This window comes from Gadus morhua, chromosome 7, assembly GCF_902167405.1.
Source record: "Gadus morhua chromosome 7, gadMor3.0, whole genome shotgun sequence".
NCBI lineage: Eukaryota > Metazoa > Chordata > Actinopteri > Gadiformes > Gadidae > Gadus > Gadus morhua.
The window spans coordinates 12,426,873-12,451,145 of record NC_044054.1 but is presented as its reverse complement, the minus strand read 5'-3'; the positions used below and the strand labels follow the sequence as shown (position 1 = coordinate 12,451,145).

Sequence of the window (24,273 nt, the reverse complement as noted above, 5' to 3'; positions counted from 1 at the left end):
ACACAAGAGTAAAAATATTATGATTGGTTCCTCAACAGCCGCATAGCAGCAACAATACAAGATGAAGTAAATCAAGATAAGTAAAAAAATAAAAAAGTGTAAGAAGTAAGTTAAAATAAGTAGGGCAGCATAAATCACAATAATAATGATTAACAATAAAATAAAGTAAGTAATAATAAGAGGAACTAAGACAGTGGTAATAAGCATTTAATAATGAGGTGTAGTAAAGTGTAAAGTGTACTGTAAAGTGTAAGTGTTCAATGGCGCCAGCCACGGCTGATTCTAGTGCAGCAGGCATTATTCAGGCTACAGTCATAAGATCCACACCTGCAGGGTACACCTACAAGCCCATCTGTTTTGTCGGTTTCACATCGCTTTAAAAGGTAGCTGGAGTGTAACAACAACGAAAACGCAAATATAGTTAATTGGGTGTTCAGTTTGACCCCCCCATGATAGGGCCTGCAGGCCTACCATAGCTATGGTTTTGTATTCTTATATGGGTACAACTTGACTCAGTATTCGGTTTTTGGGAATAGCGAACTTTGTCTGTAAAAGCAACCTATTATGTGTATACCTGCTTTATAAAGTTGATGGTGTATACCTACTTTATACAGTCTATGGGTAGGCCTACCAATGGCAATGTTTGATGGAGGTTGAGATCACAAACATGGGCTCCACCGACAGTAGTGAACTAGTAAACACCACAGTGGGGCTAGTTTCAGCATGAGCATGACAGAGGGACTTGGCGGAAACCCCAGCCCAATCAACATTAATACAATTGGAGACGTTTTGAGGGGTTAGAATAAAAGAGGTTATTTGATATGTCGGCCTTTTACTTTGGCGTATTCAAATAGCTTGTCACGCTAACACTTGTAGAAAGGCTTCTTTGACCAGTGAAAAAGGGGAAGTTGTCACAGATGGCTCATTTATTATTTTTCTGTGTTTTGAACCAAACGTTTTTCTCAGACTGGCCTCAAAATCCACTAGAATTTGATCATTTTCGCATTTATTACACACATGTAAGGGTTAGTTATTTTTATGCAGGCCTACAAGGGTTAGGACTACTAGAACACTTAATTCCGCTTCATAATTACTATTGTTTGACAGGAGACAGACATAAACGCAGACATAGAGACAGAGGGACAAGCAGGCTGACAACAAGACAGAAGGACAGGCAGACAAACAAACAAACAGACAGTAAGACAGACAGAGAGCCAGACAGAGGGACAGAAAAAAAGACAGACAGACAAACAGACAGACAGACAGACAGACAGACAGACAGACAGACAGACAGACACACAGACACACAGACAGACAGATAACGAGACAGAGACAGAAAAAATTGACAAAATGTAACAGACAGACAGGCTGACAAATACAAAGAAAGACAGGCAGCCAATCAAACAGAGAGACGTAGTGACAGACAGACAAGACAAATAGACAGACAGACGGTCAGGGTACAATATAACGTTTTTAATTTGTTACAGTAGTCACAGCTATATCTAGGCTAGTTGTGATTGCCCCCTTGGGTGTGGATCTCACGGGATAAGCCATCTGCTTAATTACTGAGGTGCTCTGATGCTGAATACCCGGGGACTGGACTGAAGAGATGTGGGTTCAGCCAAAAGAAGTATATTTGTTGTATTTGGGAGGATTAAATGATTCCAAACAGATGATCTAAAAACTAAACAACAGGCTGATGAGTGGGTCCCAAATCGTTAGCGGTGCATAGTTTAAACCCTTCTTTGCAGCCTGTAAAATGGGAGTGGCAGCAGCGTGCTGGTGGGATACTTTCACAAGCGATTACTGAGGGATTTGTCGTACGTATTATTTCTGTGCGATTGATGATCGTACACATATTAAATTAGCCACCAGAAGGTGGCTTCTCAGTATAAGATTTTTTTAAATATATAAATCGCACTCTATGTGTTTTCCTGGCTGCCCCAATATTTCTGATCTGATCTTTTAAAAATACTAAAAACCGTTTTTCTACGTGTTTATTATAGGAGGTCATTCATTTGTGGACGAGGAGGCGACAGTCATGAAGTGAGGAGAGGGAGGAGGAGAAAGCTTCACAGCAGACCAAGAGAGGAAGGAAGGAGCACAGGGGTACAACGTCATGAAAACGAGGATCTGAGTGGAGAAAAAAAGACCCGAACCGAGCGATCATATATGTAGTGGATGCACGGTTGTTCATTTAGCGAACGAATGCAGAGTAATTGCGCTTATTATGTCCCACTGACGGCCGTGTTTTGTTAAGATCTTAAAGACTGACCATTTTGGAAAAGGAATCGGCCACACAACAGCAGATCTCATCTCTACAAGAGCTCCCAGTACACGGAGATATGGATTGCCTGTAGCTCTGTCGTGTGCCTGTTATTCAACCTTTTTTTGGAGACCACAAAACCAACCATCGAGAACCAACAATTAGCCCCATGCATGGAGTAAACCGGATTGGCAATTCTCTGCACCTCGTTTTTTAATGAGTAAAAGGACATTCAATTTCTTCTTGCACTCGGGCTCCCTGTGAAACATTGATTCCCGTTTTTTTACACCAGGAAAAAAGGCAGCAAAACCCATCGGAGGCATTAACAGGTAGTCACCTAATAACTAGTTATGAGTGTAAAGGATGGATGGCTGTTGTACCGTGCAGCGATGGGCCTGTGATCGCTGCTATACTGTCGAGGGGTGATTTTACACCCGTTTTGCAGCTCTCAGTGTGTCAGAGAAATGTCGGGAAGGCCCTGGTTTCTTGCCGTGGTGGTCATGGATCAATATCGGCCGTCATTGACGAAGCTAATCTCGCTATTTAAATATTTAGTATTCCTCCTGACATTGCATGTGTGTCGTGATAGTGATAGCCCCAAGAAAAGTGTCGCCTTCTTTACCCCTATGGTCCTCAGATGGGTTTTATTTGGTTACTGCGGTAAAATTTGCAGTTCATGGGGGCTAAAGGAACCGAGTCCGGCCCCGATGCAATGCAAACCTCATCGATGGTCTTCTCATGTTGGGCGTTGAGCACAACATGATCCTTCCGTCATAAAACGCGTACTATGGTCTCATATTGTACAGCTATTTACTGAGCCATGTATGCAGGTAAATGGCTTGTACTAATATCCTATGTTACCCATGATAACCCTGTGCATTTAAGGGGTGGGGCCAGCCCCAATAACATTTTTTTTTTGCATCCTTTTCTTTTAAACCCACTCACATAGGTTACAGAAAACGCACTACAAGATAGCAGCGGTCATCATCGTTGAACGATAGGTCGACACGAGTCAGTAAAGCATCGAGCAATTCTCGCCGTTTTCCTAATCAGCGTCGTCATGGGATACCCGTGTCTTTTATGCTTGAGAAGGCCTTTTCAGAATGATGCTGGGATTTGCACTGCAACCCCCTGCACAAAATAATGAAATATTAGGACGTTGAATGAGTAGGCTTATGGTTAAGAATGTCTGATGGTATATTTCTTTACACGTTACAGGGTCCACATGCACTGTTAAAACACACACACACACACACACACACACACACACACACACACACACACACACACACACACACACACACACACACACACACACACACACACACACACACTCACACACGTATACACACACACACACACACACACACACACATATTTACACACACACACACACATACAGATACACACACACACACACACATACAGATGCACACACACACACACACACACACACACACACACACACACACACACACACACACACACACACACACACACACACACACACACACACACACACACACACACACACACAGATACACACACAAGGTACAGGGCTAATTTCTCATACCTTCCACTGACCCAGTATATAAAAGGGGCAGTACAGTAGTACATACAATTTACATGTTTGTGTGAGTGTGTGTCTGTGCTCAGTTGCCTCATGCAAATCTGGGCTCATACATTGGGAAAGGTGCAAGTGTGGCCTTATGCAAAGCCCTGCATTTCACCAAATAGCAGTCCAGGCACATTTGAATTGTCTCATCACAATGTAAATATATGTTCCTATAGGTGAATGTGCCACCGTTATCCACTTGGAACTAAGGGGAGTTAGGATTGTATTAATCAAAGGAATATACAGTTTTACGCAGTTTCCTAGTACATTAAGCCTCACCCTCGTGTCTGAAAATCTGTCTTAGAAACCTTTATTGACATTATAGGTTATAGTGGGAGATGGTCTCTTGATCCTGGGTTCTGGAGATTGTCTAACGAATTATTCTCCAAAATCAAGTGATGGATAAATATAGACAAGGGCAAAGTTATAAGGCCCTCGACCCATATATAAAGATTGTTTAAAACAGTAAAACCTTTTTAAAGTAATCATGGAATTATACAATTCCTAATAATTCCTAAAAGTCTGTCCGGTACAGCAGGACTAGGTGGATACTAGATATAGTTTTTCTGCTAGACATCTGATCCATGTATGTTGATATAAAGATGTGTGTGTTGACCTTCTGTGCGTCTCAGCCAGGTGACCGGAGAGAACCAAGCCCAAGATGAGTGAGTTGGAGCAGCTTCGACAGGAGGCAGAGCAGCTGAGGAACCAGATCAGAGTGAGTATGCTACAGAACACATCTGGGGCCTCATTTCTAGTCTACAGAACACATCTGGGGCGTCATTTCTAGTCTACAGAACACATCTGGGGCGTCATTTCTAGTCTACAGAACACATCCGGAGAGCCACCCTCAAGTCTTTAAAATAAAAACATCTGGAGGATAAGGCTCCAGTCTCCAAAAACCAAAACTGTATATTAAGTAAAAAATATCTGTGTAGTATGTTTGTAGTCTCCTGGGTTACTCTAGAAAACAACTGTAAATTAAGTATACAGAGTTACTCTAGAAAACACCTGTATTTTAAGTATACAGAGTTACTCTAGAAAACACCTGGAAATTAAGTATACAGAGTTACTCGAGAAAACATCTGTATCGTAACTCTACAGTTGCTCTAGGAAACAATGTAGAGTTAGTGTCTAATCTACAGAGTAACTCTTCAAAAGATCTGTATAGCAAGTATCTAGTCAACAGTGTTACTCTGGGAAACATTTGTATAGCAAATATGTAGTCTACAGTGTTACTCTAGAAAATGCCTGTATAGTAAGTATCTGTAGATTACAGCGTTACTCTATAAAACACCTGTCTATAAAATACCCAGTCTAAAGCCTGTTTAACTCGAGAAAATACCCCCATAGTATATATAATGTCTAATGTGATGCTGTCGAAAAAATCGGTATAGTAAGTGTCTTGTTTAAAGAGTTTCTCTAAAAGACGTATAGTAAGTATACAGTCTAAAGTCTACAAGGCTACTCCAACAGCTGTAGTCTACATACTACACTGTTATTCTCCTAAGCCTCTCAAAGAGTGGGTCAAACATCTGTCATTGAACACCGTATTGTAAAGTTACATCAAGGTGTTTATGACGCCGCTCTGTGATATAAGAGGCCTGATGGGAAACACCATAAATACACATTAATATGTAATTTCAACCACAAAGAGTGCATTGGTGGAAGTAAGACTGAACATTGTTATCAAGTCATGGTATGGAAGTACTTGATGTGTCATACACCCAGGTGTCAAAGGTCCTTAATTTTTACCAATATGACCACATGTATAAAGACACATTATGAATGTGTAAACCTCTTAGTTAGAGTACAAAGGATTCGATTTGCTGGCCTGATGTAGTAGCATTGCAAGTAAAATGTATTGTCTTGGCTTTGTGAGTGGATTCCAAATTAAACGATTAAAATGCATAGAAGTGAAGCACTTAAGTAAACAAAGTTTATGTTACCGAATTAAAGCTTATGTTACAAAATAGCAGTTCATTCATGTAACTGAACAACAGGTCATGTTAAGTATACTGAAAATTTGAACAAATGACAGGTCATGATACAGAACTAAAGTTCATGTTACCGAATCACAGGTCACGTTACCGAATAAAAGATCATGTTATCAAACCACAGGTCAGGTTACCGGATCAAAGTTCATGTTACCGAATCACAGTTCATGTTACTGAATTACAGGTCATGTTATCAAAACACAGGTCCCTTTACCAAATCACAGGTCATGTTATCAAATCACAGTTCATGTGATTGAATCACAGGTCATGTAATCAAATCACAGGTCAAGTTACCAAATCACAGGTCACGTTACCAAATCACAGGTCATGTTATCAAATCACAGTTCATGTGATTGAATCACAGGTCATGTTATCAAATCACAGGTCACGTTACCGAATTACAGGTCATGTGACTGAATCACAGGTAATACTATCGTATCACAGTTCCTCTGTTGTTGTTTTTTTGTGTGTTAGGATGCCAGGAAAGCATGTGGCGACTCCACCCTGACACAGGTAGGCGGCGCTACACTCACAAGAGCGGCATGGAACATGTCTAGTTGTACTCTACCAGATCAGCTCCCATTTTACAGTTGAGGTGTTTTACATTCTAAGGTCTGAGATCTATGACCCCATTTACAACTGGCATTAACATGAGTTTTGGGCAAACGGATATGAATTGTATATTGCCAAAAACACATAAAAGACAGGTGTAAATGGGGGGTTAATATTTATAAACACTATTAAAGGTATAGAGATATTAAATCCCTTTTGGTGAAAACAAATGTATTAGTACTTAAAATCACAGTGTCTGATAAAGAAAAAAACAAGCAGTATTTGATGAATGCTGAGCATTTATTAACATTGAGACCATAATTATCAACTGGTTGCATCGTATTTGTTGTCTACTGCTAAATGATTAGTGAATAGTCAACTACTGCAAATACTATATGACATATCACACTTCAAATATCTACGGAATATCAAGTTTAAGGGACACCATTTACAAAGGTCTGTCACAAAGCATGACCCGAACGAAAACCCAAGGTAAAATGTCACGTCAGATATCGCAGCTAGCTTTTGGACCCGAGGATTCAAGTGATATGATACTGGAGGCAGCAAGCGGTGGTGACGCGGGCCGAGGCCGAGCAGGCGGCCTGCCACACAGATCAGGGTGTTAGTGAGTGGGTGTGGGTGTGGTCAGATCACCGCAGGGCTGGATCCCGTGGGGAGGATTCAGATGAGGACGAGACGCACCCTGCGTGGTCACCTGGCTAAGATCTACGCCATGCACTGGGGCACCGACTCCAGGTACCAATGTCAAAAACATCACTATTATTATCATATTTGTGTTATGCTATTAATACTTGTTCATAATAAGTAACAATGTTATTATCATACTTTTTAATGCTATACATAGACAATTTACATCCCATTTGAGTTCTGTCTGTCAATATGCCTTCATATCAAATAACATTATTAACATTTATTACAGCAATTCGTATACGTTGATGTCAAATAACATTAATATTATTAATATTTATTACTGCTATTCATATATGTTTATATCAATAACAGCATTAATATAGTCATATTTAATACTGCTATACATAAACGTTCAAATTAATAACAGGATTAATATTATCATATTTATTACTGCTATTCGTATACGTTCATATCAAATAACATTTTTATTATCATGTTCATCACTGCTATTAAAGACGTTCATATCAAATACAATTATTCTTCATATTTAAGCCAGGTATCCTAGGACAGGATGTGGTGAACCCATTTTGCGCCCTAATAAACTGTATCAGAGTAATGCTCATCTGTTCTGTAATGTACACAGATGGTATTCCTATGACTCAATGGAAAGTGTAATTGGGTCATGCAGCACAAGCGGCCGACCTCTGCATGCCAGCAGAGATGGGATACGAAATGTTTAATTGTGTTGTTGCCACAGGCTTCTGGTCAGTGCTTCTCAAGATGGAAAGCTCATCATCTGGGACAGCTACACCACTAATAAGGTAGGACCTTCAGTCTGCAGTTACAGTACGCACAGTAGTATCACTCACCCTCCACCTCTTTCACCTTACTCTCACAATGCAGTGCCGGTCGTATTCAACGGGCAGCCAGCTGGGTCGTTAATGCTGAAAAAACGTGGAATTCACTATTCAGTGCCCCCACCCATTTAGCGTCCCGACCCAAGATGGCCACTAGGTGCTGAAGGCCCAGTGTCTTCGATGCAGTAGCCTCAACAGTACAAAAAAACAGCAGGTTTTACGACAAAAACGTCTTCATTTTTAGTTCCCTCAGGCCGAATCCCAACGCCTCCCAACACACATTTTTAACAGCAAAACATGTCTACCCATCACCTTGCATCGACGTTAGACGCCCTGTGGTTTTTACACATGCGCCTTAATCAACTTGCGGCCTACTTGACTCTAATCACTAGCTGGGTCGGAGGAACTGAATGTGGAGTTTGGCGTTCAGTTTGAACCGGAACGGAATCAAGATGACCGATGATAAAGCTGCATCATTATACTGAATGCACAGTTCCGCATTAAGTTGGAGCCAAGATGGCCGCCGGTCAGATGAATAAGGCCTCACCATTACACTGAATGTGGAGTTCTGCGTTTAATTGGAGCCGAGATGGCCGCCGGCCAGGCGAGTAAGGCCTCACCATGTCCCTTCCCCCCTCCCCCTGGTTAGATGCACGCCATCCCCCTGCGCTCCTCCTGGGTGATGACCTGCGCCTACGCCCCTTCCGGCAACTTTGTGGCCTGCGGCGGCCTGGACAACATCTGCTCCATCTACTGCTTGAAGACCCGCGAGGGCAACGTCCGGGTCAGCAGGGAGCTGCCGGGCCACACAGGTACGCCCCCTAGAGGCCCGGAGGCCTGATGCACTTTGGTGGTTTCTGTTGTGGATGCTATGCCGTTCCCCACAGACCAAACGGCCTCAGTTAAGGTGTGCCCAGGGAGGGAGGGCAAATTGTCCCCAAAGCCATAAAGAGGAAGGATTTAATTTACATGGATAATTAATTACAGGGCCAATGCAAACCGTAATGAGGGGAGATGGAAGGTTCCGGTGAGTGGGTATTACAAGCTGTGCAGCTGTTTGGTCCAACAGTCGTGCCTTAGTTTAGTACTGTTTAGTTTTAGTTTTTTTGACATCGATTCGTCATGGTTCGATATTAGTACTTTTACCCTGGGGGGAGGGGGCTTGCAGTCATCTGCAAGGCAGAACATATTTCCATTTAAACTTATAAAGTTATATTTATCCTGTATCATGTTTTGGCAAGTATTGATCAGTCCAACAAGGAGATTTGTATTCAACTGCACTATAATATTTACAAGAACGCTCTGAAGCTAAAGGTTAGCATTAGCATCTATGCGTCCAATAAGACTCTTAATACCCGGGTTGTGTGATTCCAGGCTACCTGTCCTGCTGCCGTTTCATCGACGACAATCAGATCATCACCAGTTCAGGGGACACTACATGGTGAGAGGGCCACCGTCCATAGACCACACACGGGGAGAGAACAACAACAGTCTGACTCACTAACATGTCTCCCCCCCCTGCTCCCAGTGCATTGTGGGACATCGAGACGAGTCAGCAGACCACGGTGTTCTCGGGGCACAGCGGTGACGTCATGAGCCTGTCCCTATCTCCCGACTTCCGCACCTTTGTGTCGGGCGCCTGCGACGCCTCCATCAAGCTGTGGGACATCAGGGACAGCATGTGTCGGCAGACCTTCACCGGCCACGAGTCCGACATCAACGCCGTCTGCGTGAGTGGACACGCACGTTAAAGGAACACATAGTTTGGAAGAAGACTGTATTACTGTTTGTCTCTTTAACAAAGTAACGACTACAATAAGTAGCACAGCCCAATACAATGTCTTGAATATGAAGCACAGAGTAGCAGGGAATTTTTGTACCAATGGGGACACAACTGCCCCTAGAGGCACCTTTGGGTACTGCGGACGGTTCTGTGTTTCTCACTAAAATGTTAATATTTGCCTACGTCTAATGGTAATAATTCATGCAGATCCATTGCAAAAAATAGGTTAACCCTGATATAATGGCGACATACAGGCTGGAAGAATGGGCTGAGATCCCGTCTAGGGGGTTCATTGAGGTAGAGAACCAACCCTTTTCCCTCCGCCGGTCGTCCCCAGTTCTTCCCCAACGGCAGTGCCTTCGCCACGGGCTCGGACGACGCCACCTGCAGGCTGTTTGACCTGAGGGCGGACCAGGAGCTCAGCCTGTACTCCCACGACAACATCATCTGCGGCATCACCTCCGTGGCGTTCTCCCGCTCCGGCCGCCTGCTGCTGGCCGGCTACGACGACTTCAACTGCAACATCTGGGACGCCATGAAGGGCGACCGAGCAGGTCGGTGGCGCCAGACACACACCGGTATCCCAGGGGCGTTTAGAAACACTTACCCGCAGTGCTTTAATGATAGTGAAATAAGGATGAAGATCATTAAAAGCGGCAATCTGAGCAATTTGAAGACATCCACGGGCCAGGTTGGTAGAAACAAGGGGTAAAACTATAGCAGGCAACCGTTACTTAATTCAGCCCGATCCACGGGCTCGCTCAAAGAGGGGTTTATATAACTTTTTTCGGATTCAGAAATAGTGGATTTCTGAAACCCTGAAACATCAGTCCCTGTTTGAGCTGATCGCTCACTAACAGAAGAGCGGGTTCTTATGGGTTCCCCGGGGGACCGTTGCGTGCTGCTGAGTGGGGCCTGACGCTGTGCTCCTCCCCGCTCCACAGGGGTCCTGGCGGGCCACGACAACCGCGTGAGCTGCCTGGGGGTGACGGACGACGGCATGGCCGTGTCCACCGGCTCCTGGGACAGCTTCCTCAAGATCTGGAACTGAGCTGGAGGCTCCCGGAAAAAAACCCCGCACGCCGTTCTCCACGCATATCGACGACGACAAGACACAACACACACACACACACACACACACACAAACAACACAAGACACACACACAGAAGACACATGCACACACACACAGACAGACCCCTATTCACACTTTGGGAACACATAGTTTGCACACTGTATTTACACTGTACGTAAGATAACACACATACAAACATTATACTGTACATAATATGTATGAGAATTAGGTATGAGTTTGCACAAATACACCAATTTTCTTTTTTTTGTTGTATGCAGTAATGGTCCACAGGAGTTTTTGTTCACAGTGCCCACGATAATTATACCATTTTTTAAATGTGACCAAAATTAGCCTTTAGCAGCCCATCCACCAATAGGAACGTTGGATTTTAAATTCTTTAAGGCAAATTTAACTCCCAACAAAACACATGGACGCTCAAAAGTCAGTAAATCAAGATAATTCCCACAAACACTAAAGATATCGGGAAAGGCAAGCGTTTACTGTTAGGTCCAAAATGCACTTCCAAATGATTTCCCGCCGTTTTGTGCCCAAGTACAACACATTGAGCGCAGGGGACATTAAGTAAAATAAGAGACGGAGGTTGTGAGGAAGGGAATCATCAACGTTTATTACTACTGTGAGTGGCCATTGGGAGTATAGAAGACGATACCGTCCGAATAATTGTTTTTTAATTTTTGTTCTGGCTCACAAAAAAGGCATAATGTAGTTAATGTTTTTATAGGTATTTACACCCACATCTATGATTGTTTTGACTTTGAAGTTTATGGTTATTATTATAATTATTATCATTTTTAAACTTTATTCTTATTTTCATGATTTCCCTGTGTGCCTCAGATACACTAAGGATTATGAATGATGAAATTAAATCATGAACTCAATGAGATGAGATTCTTAAAGAGGTAGAAAAAAAAATAAAGATATCTTAAAGAAGCAGGGGCCAATATTCATACTTTGACTTTGTCAATATATTATGTCAATTTGATGGTAGAACTGTACATACTATTAATAAATACACATTGTCTCTCTTGCCAGCTCAAGTGTTGTTTTTGTCATTCGGTTTTGAACCTAAACAATGACTTCAATACACAAGTAAACTGCACACACGCCAATAAAACAGTATACGGTAGTCTTGTTGGAATTTCTTATGTATACTAATATTGCTTCAGCTATAGGACCAATAATGCCATGGAAATTAATGAATATTCAAAGACTAAACTAAACTAACGGCGATTATTATTATTTTTGATTATTTATATTTGGAGCATCACTTCAAAGCTGAAGAAATATTTTATTGGATTTACAAAAAGGCTAAAAGCAATATTCAAAATGGTTTATAAATAGATGAATTGCCTGCCGGATTAGTCAATGAATTGAGTTTTTAATACTTGTTTAAGAGACAGTTTTAAAATGACTAGAAATGTATAACGTTTCTGTGAATACAAATATCAATTTAATTTAAAATACAAATGCTTCGCTAAAATATTTTCCACTCTGTCGAACCCTAGAGGTCGATAGTAGCACTAGCAGTACTCTTATATTCAGTAGGCCTATATTATAATATATCTAAGTGTTCCCCATATTCTGAACTCGCCATAGATTTTATCATATTTTTCCTCGAGACACATTTTATAGATTGCAACGATACAAATCACCAGAAATGTTTATGGGGTATCAGCTCTAAAACGTATTTTCATTAAAAATTCCATAAAGAAACAATTTCATTATCTAATAATAACTTAGGTGTGGGTAGATATTCAATAAGCATGTTTGATGATATCGAGCATTCATGATTTTAAATACTTAATTACACTAAAAACAAGAGAGGCCCCCATAATTGAGATCAATTGATTTTATTTCTTTCAAACATTTCTGTGTTAAGACATTAATGAGTTCAACACAATCTTGAAAGTTCAGTCTATGAAATACAATCTTGAGTTAACCTTTCACAAGTAACACAGACACACAAACATACACACATACTATAACATTGCAAAGATGTAAAAAAAAAAAAAGAAAGAAGAAAAGTTCTTAATAAAGATGACATTTTCCTGCGTCCTCCCTGACCGGCAGTCATCAGGAACAGCTGCGTTCGTGGTTTCAGAGTTAAACACAACTCAACGGAGAGGAGCGCTTCGTTTTAATATGCTGAAACGGGCTCTCTCTACAACCATAAACCGCTCCCCGTGTTTCGACTCTCATACGTCATAAAGGCAACCTCTGCGATCTCCTTCGATAAAAGCAAAACCTAGAACAGGCATCCCAAATCGTTGAGTGATTGTATTATTGAGCGACGGACCATAATAATAAGCGATTTCTCGATATTAATAGCAAAACACAGTACAGAACGGACCTGCATACACACAGTCTGTCGAAGACCACCAGACACACACGACCCAGAGGGTAATACAGAGATGGACAGCCAAATTGGGATAAATATATATTTTAAAACACCACTAATATTGCTTTTTAAAATCCCTCTGTAGGCCTACCGCACATCCCCACCTGCCATAGTGACTTCCCCTTCCTGGCCTTCAGATTAAGATAGGCATGGATCACAAACACTGTAGCATGTTCATCTTGAAGCTTTGATGATATGTAGAAGAGCCTTTGCCATATTTATACATAATCTCTCTTCATACAATGGGCTTTGAATTTGAAAAAGTTTGTAAAGTGCAATTCAAATATTGGATTTGGTGCGGCAATGAGCCACGTGGGAAACCGCATTTTTTGGAAGCTTTGGAAACGGAAAAACCGCATCGTATGGGATATGGAAGTTCTCAAAGACAGAATCCATTGGAATAGGCCTAGATGACACGTTGACGTCATTCAACAAAGTTTATAATGCAGTTGCAAGCTCGAACAGTAGAGGGCGACTATGTTGACGGTTTACATTTTAATGAAAGGCTTCTATAAAAAGTGACATCAAAACATGCAGACATTTCCACATTCAACCAAGTGGGCGTTTGAGATTATTTTTTAATGAATTCAGAAAAAGCAATACAGATAATTTTTTATTATTACTATCGTAGCAAACCATCAGAATGATTCTAATTCAATGGCAATTTTTTTTTTAGGTGACATGTTTGATAAAAAAAACATCTAATGACATTCTTATACCCAAACCCTGAATAATGACAAAAATTGAAAAGCACAAAGTCTTAACCTTATTTTTGTTAAGTCTGAACTTCATTCAAAGTACAACGTTGACCTCATTGAACACAAAGACATCACCAAAGTATCCTTGCCCAATGATAACAATAATCCACATGGCTTTGTGTCTTTGAAGGAATGAGTCTCACCATGACACCCAAGATCTGTTTACAGCCAATAAAAATCCAAGACACACGTCGTCTCTTCTCTGATTGGGTATAGTCCAATATAGCTTTGCTCCCACTGCTTTAGAATACATTGTGCTTGCATTGATATAACCACACATAGTTTTATACAAATACAAATCTGTTTCATATATGTATATCAGTTTTCCTTCTCTCGTTATATAGGCTAATTTACATATGCTTTAACAAAATAGTTTAGAATATATTAACGCAATTTTCCTAACTTATGATTAAACATCAACAATATAAAAGAATAACCATTGTCTTTGTTATACAACGAGACCAAGTATCTACAAAAAAATACGACATCCGATTTGTACTCGATTTCTTTGAGCACAAAAACTAACCGACAATGTTTTCCATCTATGGCTTTTTTCTTCTGAACGTAAATTAACTTGTTTCACACCTTTCTGAAGAGCAATTAAACCGTCAGACAACCTTCACACAAATCCCCTATTTTAACTACATTTCATTTTTTACTTCTATGTATATTATATATATATATATTCAGGTATATTGTATTTATTGATTTGACATTGTCAAACAATCTTAATTCCCTCTCTTTCTGTTCCTTGCTGTTCTTTATAAGTGCACTTTACTAAGTACAGGACACCATTCCCACGAGCAGCCCTGTGTTCCGGGTGCATTCCCTCATCATGGCGCTCCTAGTAAGGGAAGGGGATAAAAAGTCTTCCTTACACCGCAGACCCCCACTCTTCCTAACTCCAAGGCACTGCTAAGACTGTAAACATGGCAGACGAGGATTAGAAATGAGGCTTGAATTAGGATTGCTTTAGGACTGCCGCTATGTAAATGCTAACTATGACGCTTGAACCCAAAGTCATGGCACATATTGGATATTAAGGACTGCAGCACATTCTGGAGCGGGGGTGCGTTACACCCCTTTGATTCAGCGGGTCATCGAAACATGAAAGCTTATTATTTTTTATATATATTTATATCTATATAGATATATACAGATATATATATATATGGTTTTAAAGTGAAAGTGCATTTCATTAACTTTTTTTGTAATATAAGCTATTTTAACCTCATTATCTTTCAACTTTGCCCTGAACACGTGGAATATTATTGTTGACTACATCTCCTTGAACACCTCTGTATTCATCACAAAGCGGAGATTCCTTTCAGAAACGTAAAAGCTTGCACCTAATTTTCTGATAACGCACAACATTATTTCACGGGTGTATTCCTAGCAAAACAAATATATTTTCTTATATGCCATGGCAAGTATTTTCAAAGTGTTGAAAGGAATTCTAGTTTGTGATCAATAACACGAGTCTGCTTGTTGCCAGAATATAACCTACGCCTTTGGTGGCCCAGAAACTAATTGGTACCTCGATAACGGACAGTGTCATGGACTCAACCGCACCCGAGTCACACACACACACACACGTCTTGTTCTGGAGAGTTCCTCAAAGGGAAGTCTTCTGTCGCAGTATTACAAAGCCGGAGAAAAGACAGGAGTATGAGAAATGTTACTCGTGATTACACTCATCTACTACTGCAACCCTCAACCAACACATACAAAATCCACGCTATCGACTTGATCTAAGGAAACTGAAACACGATATAGATTAGATCGTTGTAGAAATTTGTTAAAACAATTTTGAACCATAAAGTATCTCTCCGTCCACAAAAGTCAGTTTGTCTCGCGCAGAGACGTCTGTTCTGTATTTTATGAAAGCGGTCGTTTCTTGTCAAGCAAAATAATCCACACCAATAGCATATATTGCATTATGATAGCAATATCATTACAGTAGATTAAAATCAAGAATATCAGTAGGCTAATACCAATACAGAATCACTACATATAAATATTCAATCATTGCAGGTATCCTTGTAAATCTACGACAACAAAAGAAAGTTTAGATACAATCCGGAGAATTCCAGGAAAGGACTTCAGCTCAAAACCCTATGTAAAGAAATCACAGCCAAACATAACGTCTCATTCTTTTGGAAATGCTAAACTACTCTTTAATCGTGTGTGAATATGGATGATTATTTTGATATTCATCTTTCAAGTGTGTGTGCTGAAGCATTCGGGGCTCCGCAGCAGCCAGCGTTTGAAAGATCGCCTTGTTTGCAATTCAGACTCAGAAAAGAGGTCAGTGAAAAGAAAAGAAAAGCCAAAACAGAACGCCCAACGGCTGGATATATTACCCGTCGACGTCAGATGACTTATTAACATCTCGGATACAGCAGGCTACTTGAAACTCCCCAGCTTGTAATATTTGTACTGATTTATTTCACTGAAGTCCCCCCCAAACCGTGCACTTGGGGGGGGGGGGTTCAAACTAAAAATCACTGTTCGGCTGCACGCGATACTTCCTGTTTTGGTTCCCTGTAAAAACCGTCGACTACGACAACGGTGTGCGAGCCACTCAGATCTCAAAAAGGAAACGTGTATTTACAATTTTAATCTCCACACATTCATATAAAGCCCCTCCCTTCAAAACACACAGCCACCGAGGAATGTCCTAACAGAACAAAAACGAATACAACTCAATAACGAGTGACTTCAAAAGAGAACCGAACAGAGGCGTCAGGAGAACTATTTACATGACTTGATTCCACATGGATGCCGGCCGGGGGCCACGTTTAACGGCCCCTAGTAGGGGCCTGATTCTCTTTCCGTCAAGGGTCTAGGGAGGGAGGTTGAAATGTATTTTTGAGAAGTTTTAAGCTCAACATGTGTGTGTGTGTGTGTGTGTGTGTGTGTGTGTGTGTGTGTGTGTGTGTGTGTGTGTGTGTGTGTTGGGGAGGAGACGTTACATGAGGACGGGGTCTCGGCCCCCTTCGGCAGTTCCTCCCCTGGGGGGCCCCCTTCACCAGTTCATGATGCAGTTCCTGTTGAGGGTCATGAAGTACACCTGGCTGCTGCCCCCCGACCGCACCGAGGCGAAGAACACCTGGAGGACGGACACACGCGCGCACACACACACACACACACACACACACACACACACACACACACACACACACACACACACACACACACACACACACACACACACACACACACACACACACACACACACACACACACACTGAAGATGCTCTGATGCTTAAAGGGTCAAGGTGACCTCATCTTTCAAACATGGCAAATGTTGTTGACAACACTCCCAAGAGATCGTATTCCCGAATTATAGAACAAATTGTCAAGTGGACAACGCGACCATGCATTAATAAAACACCCCCCCCCCTCCCCACACACACACACACACAAGCCCTTTGCTGAATACTTGATTCTGATTGGTCGATCACGGCATTCAGCGGTCCGTTATGTCCAGACCGCCGCACACAACCGTTAACCGTCGACACGTCCAGTCGCAGAGGAGCCACCCTGGGTCCACCCACCTTGTCGTTCCTCTCACACAGGAACTTGAGCCTCTGGGCCCTCTTGTGCATGAACACGCCGTCCAGGTGTCCCGTCTCCACCGAGCGGATCTCGATGGCCTTCTCCCCCCAGCCCATGATTTGGTTGGAGCAGATGTGGGCTGTGGGGGCAGAGAGAGGAGGGGGCTCATCAGCACATCGTTAAAGATCCAATGTCATGCTTCTTATAGGGATAATAGTTATTAATAATTAATCGTTAGAATAGCATTTGGGGGGGTACTACATTAATAGGGTTGCATGTCTGTATGTTAGAACTACCCCTTGTAATCCTCACACTGTTCATGTCTTATTTGCACCATGTCTTTAAAAACCCTTAAACCCTTATTGAGGGGCGATCTCGGTGGGCGCTAACACTTAGCCGTAAAACATGTACGTCATATGACAGTCTAAAGCAAAGGGACCAGTCAAAAAAGCATGATATCACCCCTTTAAACACACAGATGCTTTCCATGTCTGGTCTGATGTGAAAGCCCCCCTTTGTGGTTGTCCCTTGTAAAGCCCTTATTCCAACTCCTGTGTTTGCACGTTCTGTCCAATGTCTCCTATTGGGTACATCGTGTGTTCTGTGCCCCCACAGATTCGGCTGAAACCGTCTTTGCATCAGTATGGTGTGCAAGACCAAACATTCATGGATAAGTACTTTGTGTAAATGTGAATTTTGAGTGTTTGTCTTCATTTGCATGCATTTGTCCCTTTCATTGGTCTAGATATGCATCCTTATATTGTGTACTTGTTACTATTTGTGTTTTGTCTATTTGTGCCGTGTATTATGCGCCACAAATGATCTATTACATTATGAATATCATTTCTATGCGTCTACATGGTAGATGTTAGTGCACTATCCCGGTTGGCTTCCTAGGCCCTTGCACTGTGTAGTTTCTCGGTTTGCTAATACTACAGCGTGTGTCCATGCATCTGCTCTCAACAAGCCGTAGCAACGGCGGTGGGCATCCCTCCATGTTTATAGCCAGGCTATCCCTGGACATGTGCAGATTATATCCCTGTAATCACACAGCGTATTTCCATGGATTTGTCCTGCGTCTACACGCGGGTAACCACACAGCGTCTCGCCCTGCGTCCGTGCGGAGCGTGTGGAGGAGCGTACCGACGGAGGTGGGCATCTCGCCCCACTGCAGCACCACGTCCTTGATGATGCGTCCGTACGTGTTGACGTAGACGCCCTCGTCCTCGTAGCACAGCAGCATCTCCATGCCGTCAGAGCTGGGCAGGAACACGATGGCGTGGGGGGTCACCTGGCTCTGGATCTGTGACGGGGCGGTCGCCAAGAGAGGAGGAGGAGGAGGAGGAGGAGGAGGAGGAGGACGTTTGAGACGAGAGCAGCCATCTAGAGCCTTTTCAGCTGGCAGAGCCGTAGAGGGGGAAGGTATTCATTCATTTGCAAATCAGACACGGCTGTTTAGGCTGCTGAGAAGGACGCTTTGTTATAATCCCTTTGCTGGCAGTTCAGGGTCTACTCTGAGTGCAGGTATTGTGATAAATAGATGCCAGCCTTGCTTTGTGACTTTGTCCGAGGAAAATCTAGCTTTGTATCCCAGAATAATATAGACAGTACATTTGGTGAAACTGAATGCTGTTTTAGTAATACAATGCGTTCTCAGTCTTGCCATCAGGCAGAGAGCGAAGTATGGCTCTAGGGCCCGAAGGCTCATGACTCCTGGTCTAGGTTCTAGCTCCCCCGCAGCGGGGCTAGCCGCTGGCCTCCCACTCACGTGCACAGGGATGTAGATGTCGTAGTTGTTCCCAGAGTCCACGTCGATGGCGTGGAAGCCGGCGCAGGACCCGTAGATGACCTTGAGCCGCTGGCCCTCCTCCACGGTCAGGTCCACCAGCAGGGGCCGGTGGGGGAGGTCCCCGAAGGACTGGGGAGCGGGGGCAGAGGTTAGCATCGTTAGCATCGCTAGCATCGTTAGCATCGTTAGCATCGCTTTCATTTTCTGCCTGGAAAGTGGAGAGAAAAAATGACAGATAGGCCGACGAGAAAGAAAGCGAAAGAAAGAGCAAGAAAGAAAAGCGAAAGAAAGAGAAAAGAGAAAGAGCAAGAAAGAAAAGAGAAAGAGAAAGAAAGAGCAAGAAAGAAAGGAGAGAAGAGAAAGAAAAGAGATAAGAGAGAAGGAGAGAGAGAAGCCGGGGGATGGGAAGTTCACCTTGAAGGCCATGAATTTGTGATAAGGCTTGGGCGCCCATGCGTACACCTCAACGGCGTTCTTCATGGCGATCACCAGGAACTTGATCCGCTCGTATTTCACTGGATAAAAACAACACAGGGAGGCGGTTTGGACACTAGGCCTCTTATTTCATCTATTATTCAGAGCGCTGGGCAGGGAGCGCATTCATGATCGTTTATCCGAGAGGGGGGTGGATCTGTCCCCAAGGGTCCCGAGGAGGTATACTATCCGTCCCAAGATCTAAACACATCCATGGAAGCCATATCCATATCAGAAAGACTCGTTTAGCCATTCGTCTTATGATTAGCTGCAGATACACAACTGTTGAATCTCAATGTTTAGCCAACATAAAATAAACCTTTCGTCTCAGTGAACCCAAAAAGGTTTTGTTTTAACAACTTACTATGATCTCTAACATTGATCATAGATCGCTAAAATGTACTACGATAGCGTAATTGAGAAAAAGCCTCATTCTGTAAAATCTAAAGAAGATGTTCATGTTGTGCAGCTTAAAACGACAGCTAGACTATTAATAGTACCGTAGCGTGCAAGCAGACCAATCGTTTGACGCAAATGCATCACAAGGGGAACACACCACGTGACATGCAGCACTACTGGAGGCGTGCTGACGGATAGCCCAGTGCAGAATGACAGCCTGCCCCATGCCGCCTTGTGTCAGAATGCCCAAGTAGGAAGAAACGTTTCCCTTACGGTTTAAACGCGCAAAGGACGCCGCGCCACATACAACTACATTTGTTTGCTATTATTAGCACTAGGGTTTTCTGTTCTTTCTATGAACACACAGTGTGAATATATATACGAAAAATGGACCTTAGTATACCGTAATATACATTTCAAAATAAAAGAAGAGAAATAACACGAGTGACTGAGTATTATTCACCATATACCAACCAGGTAGCTGCCATCATCCCCTTGGTGCCCTCTTGTGGCTTTTATTTTGAGAAAAACGCCCGCTCACCAACTTTGTAGTGCACACAGCCTTCCATCTCCCCCACGGTGGTCCAGCCCTGCTTCTTCTCCACCTCGGGGTCGTTGTGCAGGATCTTGTTCCTCAGCCAGGCCAGGTAGTACACGCGCACCTTGTTCTTCTTGCCTGGACACGGGAGAGGAACATGCACAAAGGATCTTTAGGACGCATTTATTGTTATGGTAGTGACAAAGACTTAAACGCAGGTGTATATTGTGTGTACATTTGTATGTATATATTGTGTTTATATTATATTTCCCCCTTTTCCCCCCATGTTTATACATGGATTATATTATCTATTTATACTTTTATTTTTCTATGGCAGATTCCCTCAGGACTAATTAAGTTAATATATTAGACGGAGGTCTATTTATAGACTCCTTCTTGACTTAGCGGTGAGGTCTGAATTAGCATAAGAGCTAAAGGAACGGGCGGTGGTCCAGTGTGTTGGCAGGCAGGGGATAAACCAATGGACGCCCGCCAACACCAGCACGGGCGGACATTTTGAGGGCAGAGCTGTCCAGCCAACAGTGGAGGAGGAGCAGAGGAGGAGGAGAGGAAGAGTAGGAGGAGAAGTAGTGGAGGAGGAGAGGAAGAGGAGGAGAAGTAGTGGAGGAGGAGAGGAAGAGGAGGAGAAGTAGTGGAGGAGGAGGAGAGGAAGAGGAGGAGGAGAAGTAGTGGAGGAGGAGAGGAAAAGGAGGAGGAAGAGTAGGAGGAGGAGGAGAGGAAGAGTAGGAGGAGAAGTAGTGGAGGAGGAGAGGAAGAGGAGGAGGAGAAGTAGTGGAGGAGTAGAGGAAGAGGAGGAGAAGTAGTGGAGGAGTAGAGGAAGAGGAGGAGAAGTAGTGGAGGAGGAGAGGAGTAGGGGAGAAGTAGTGGAGGAGGAGAGGAAAAGGAGGAGGAAGAGTAGGAGGAGGAGGAGAGGAAGAGTAGGAGGAGAAGTAGTGGAGGAGGAGAGGAAGAGGAGGAGGAGAAGTAGTGGAGGAGTAGAGGAAGAGGAGGAGAAGTAGTGGAGGAGTAGAGGAAGAGGAGGAGAAGTAGTGGAGGAGGAGAGGAGTAGGGGAGAAGTAGTGGAGGACAAGAGGCAGAGGAGGAGGAGGAGGAGAGGTAGGGGAGGAAGAGGAGTGCAGAAAGGTGGAGCAGGAGACGAAAAGAGGTGCAGGAGGAGGAGCCAGAAGAGGAGCAGCAGTTGGGAGCAGCAGGAGCAGGTGGAGGTGCAGACCTGAAATGGTGATGAGCAGGTTGAGCCCCTCCAGGACGTCCATCTGCTGGAAGCGGCGGGAGTTGATCAGAGGGTAGACCTTCCCCTGGCCGCTGCGGTCCAGCAGCTTGAGGCCGTTCTCTGTGCCCACCAGCAGGTTCACACCTGGACACACACAGAGCATTAGAGGTCCACTCGCTTCCCTGTTTGCATCCACGGTACAGAGCAGCTGTACACCAGCAGATGGGACCTAAGCATTGTTAGTGGTGGCGATGGGCAAGTGCTGAATCAGTCCATTTGACTTTTACTCTGTCGGTCTGTTATGATGAAGTGCAATGCTTCTCATCTAAAGGAATCATTAGCGATCGTTGTGAATGTTTGAAGACGACGTCCATTTGATTTGAACAGATCTTTATCACGGCCGTCTCAAAGGGAATCCTCATAGAGGGCCGAGTAAGTAGCTCACGATATGTAGTGAGATGTGTGAACCAGAAGGTTGCTAGTTCGATCCCCGGCTCCCCGAGTGTCGATGTGTCCCTGAGCAAGACGCCTCACCCTGACTGCTCTTGACGAGCTGGCCGTCGCCCCGCGTGTTTGACTCCGCCCTCGGTGTGTGAAGGTGTGTATATTAACCGTAAGTCCCTCGGGATAAAAGCGTCAGCAAAGTGCCCTGAATGTGGCGGAGGGGCAGTCTCTCACCCCACAGAGCGGCACAGAGGATCTCCGAGTTGAACCTCTTCTTGTACTTGCGGATCTCGGGCGTGTCGCTGTGGGGCCGCGTGTTGGTGGGGTTCACGTTCACCATGGAGCCCTTCCTTACCTCCATCTTCAGCTGCTCGAACCTGGAGCCGATGCCTGCGGAACATGGAGCGGAGGAGAGAGACCCGACATGTTGAGGCCCACTCCTCTTGGACTTGCCTGTTTCCAGGTTTGGATTTCATTTGAATCTCTTTGCTGTTGTTGACTTCACTCATGAACTATAGCATACAATTGACCATACCAAGTCTCGGAATTCAATAATTTTACTCCCTCTAAGCTTGCTTGAGCACAATGGTTTCTTTGCCGTCTCTATTGAACGATGTTATAGAAATAAGTTGAACCCTAAATACATTCAATGTGAACTATCCTGTCCATTAGAATTAACCCATATTATTATTTTGGGAAAACCTTCGCCAGACACATCAAGCACTCCCTGCCCCCGCTGACCCTACAGACTCATTGCCCTGGTGGCCATCTTGGTTTCCTCTTGATTCTATCGCCACTCAGCTAGCGCTCAGAACAAAGGTGGCAGCTAGGTGAACACAGCCCTATTGGTATTGCAGACGATGGTGGATGGAGGTGTGACAGCAGGTCTGGAGGACTCACTTCCCACAGAGACGGTGTCTCCGGTGCCCGAAGTGGACTGGTACATCCCCAGGTCCACAAAGGTCATGAAGGAGGACTTGCCCGAGGCCTTGACCAAGCCCCGGGACTGGTACTGGAGACACAAACGAAATAAACAGCTGGCATTAGTTTGATTAAGTGGACCTGAGATCCTGGCACACTGCAGCAGCAGCAAGGCTACTTATGTTCGGATTAAAAGACAAAAACCCAAGAACAGCAAAGAAATGTACACAAACAATGAAAATAAATGGATTACAATTTCAGTAAATGTGTCTTTTTCGGGGTTCAACTTAAACTTACTTATAAGGTGAACAATTATCTTAAACCGTCTTAAAATGACATTTATCTGCCATGCATGGTGAATCACTCATTAATCTCTGGTAAGATTATTTTTTTAGATTTCCACTGAAGCTGAATTGTCGGCATCCTAACACAAGGTGGGGATGAGCACGGCGAACGTACGTCGTACACAGAGTCCTTCCCGGGGGAGGACTGGCCGGCAGAGTCGGTGGGCGAGTGGGAGGGCTGCACCACATCCGGCAGGTTGGTGTAGCCATTGTGGCTCCGCTTCTCCGGGGTCTGCGGGGGAATCAACACAGCGCTGTGCTTAATTTCACCGGGGCCATTTTGGATCTGCAGTGCCACGTACAGCCAAAGTGGTTTCAGGAGGAAGAATCTAGGATGATGTGTTGCATATAAATAGGATGCGACTGCGATGGATTCTAATTTAACACGCACGCACGCACGCACGCACGCACGCACGCACGCACGCACGCACGCACGCACGTGTGTTTTAACTTTTGCCCAAAAATCGTATTCGAAGTTCGTTTTTTTATTAATATTTGAATATATTAATATAAGTATTAATATTATTAATAATATTTTGACCATTAAATGCCTTCAGTAAGACCTGGATTGGGCTTTGCAAGGTTTGTTTACTGCGTTGCT

The 24,273-nt window shown here is 43.6% G+C and overlaps 2 protein-coding genes across 8 annotated transcripts in view; one reads left to right on the top strand and one right to left on the bottom strand.

The window, feature by feature from the left end:
* The first annotated feature begins 2,009 nt into the window (after nucleotides 1-2,009).
* On the top strand, nucleotides 2,010-11,852 carry gnb2 (guanine nucleotide binding protein (G protein), beta polypeptide 2). Its single transcript, XM_030361420.1, has 10 exons — nucleotides 2,010-2,595; nucleotides 4,514-4,599; nucleotides 6,353-6,391; nucleotides 7,080-7,186; nucleotides 7,839-7,902; nucleotides 8,588-8,750; nucleotides 9,313-9,379; nucleotides 9,467-9,668; nucleotides 10,059-10,275; nucleotides 10,666-11,852. The coding sequence occupies exons 2-10, from the start codon at nucleotides 4,543-4,545 to the stop codon at nucleotides 10,770-10,772; spliced, it is 1,023 nt and encodes a 340-aa protein (XP_030217280.1). The 5' UTR covers nucleotides 2,010-2,595; nucleotides 4,514-4,542; the 3' UTR covers nucleotides 10,773-11,852.
* A 794-nt stretch (nucleotides 11,853-12,646) lies between these two features.
* mink1 (misshapen-like kinase 1) overlaps nucleotides 12,647-24,273 on the bottom strand; it is a 36,932-nt gene continuing 25,305 nt past the window's right edge. For all 7 annotated transcript variants that reach the window (XM_030361409.1, XM_030361406.1, XM_030361408.1 and 4 more), the window contains 10 exons: nucleotides 23,788-23,904; nucleotides 23,308-23,419; nucleotides 22,642-22,797; nucleotides 21,964-22,107; nucleotides 20,736-20,870; nucleotides 19,736-19,836; nucleotides 19,301-19,450; nucleotides 18,676-18,835; nucleotides 17,532-17,671; nucleotides 12,647-17,083 (listed from right to left, as the gene is read on the bottom strand). In XM_030361409.1, the coding sequence (XP_030217269.1) occupies nucleotides 17,000-17,083; nucleotides 17,532-17,671; nucleotides 18,676-18,835; nucleotides 19,301-19,450; nucleotides 19,736-19,836; nucleotides 20,736-20,870; nucleotides 21,964-22,107; nucleotides 22,642-22,797; nucleotides 23,308-23,419; nucleotides 23,788-23,904 (1,299 nt within the window). In that variant the 3' untranslated portion in view covers nucleotides 12,647-16,999. The remainder of the gene's footprint in view (nucleotides 17,084-17,531; nucleotides 17,672-18,675; nucleotides 18,836-19,300; nucleotides 19,451-19,735; nucleotides 19,837-20,735; nucleotides 20,871-21,963; nucleotides 22,108-22,641; nucleotides 22,798-23,307; nucleotides 23,420-23,787; nucleotides 23,905-24,273) is intronic.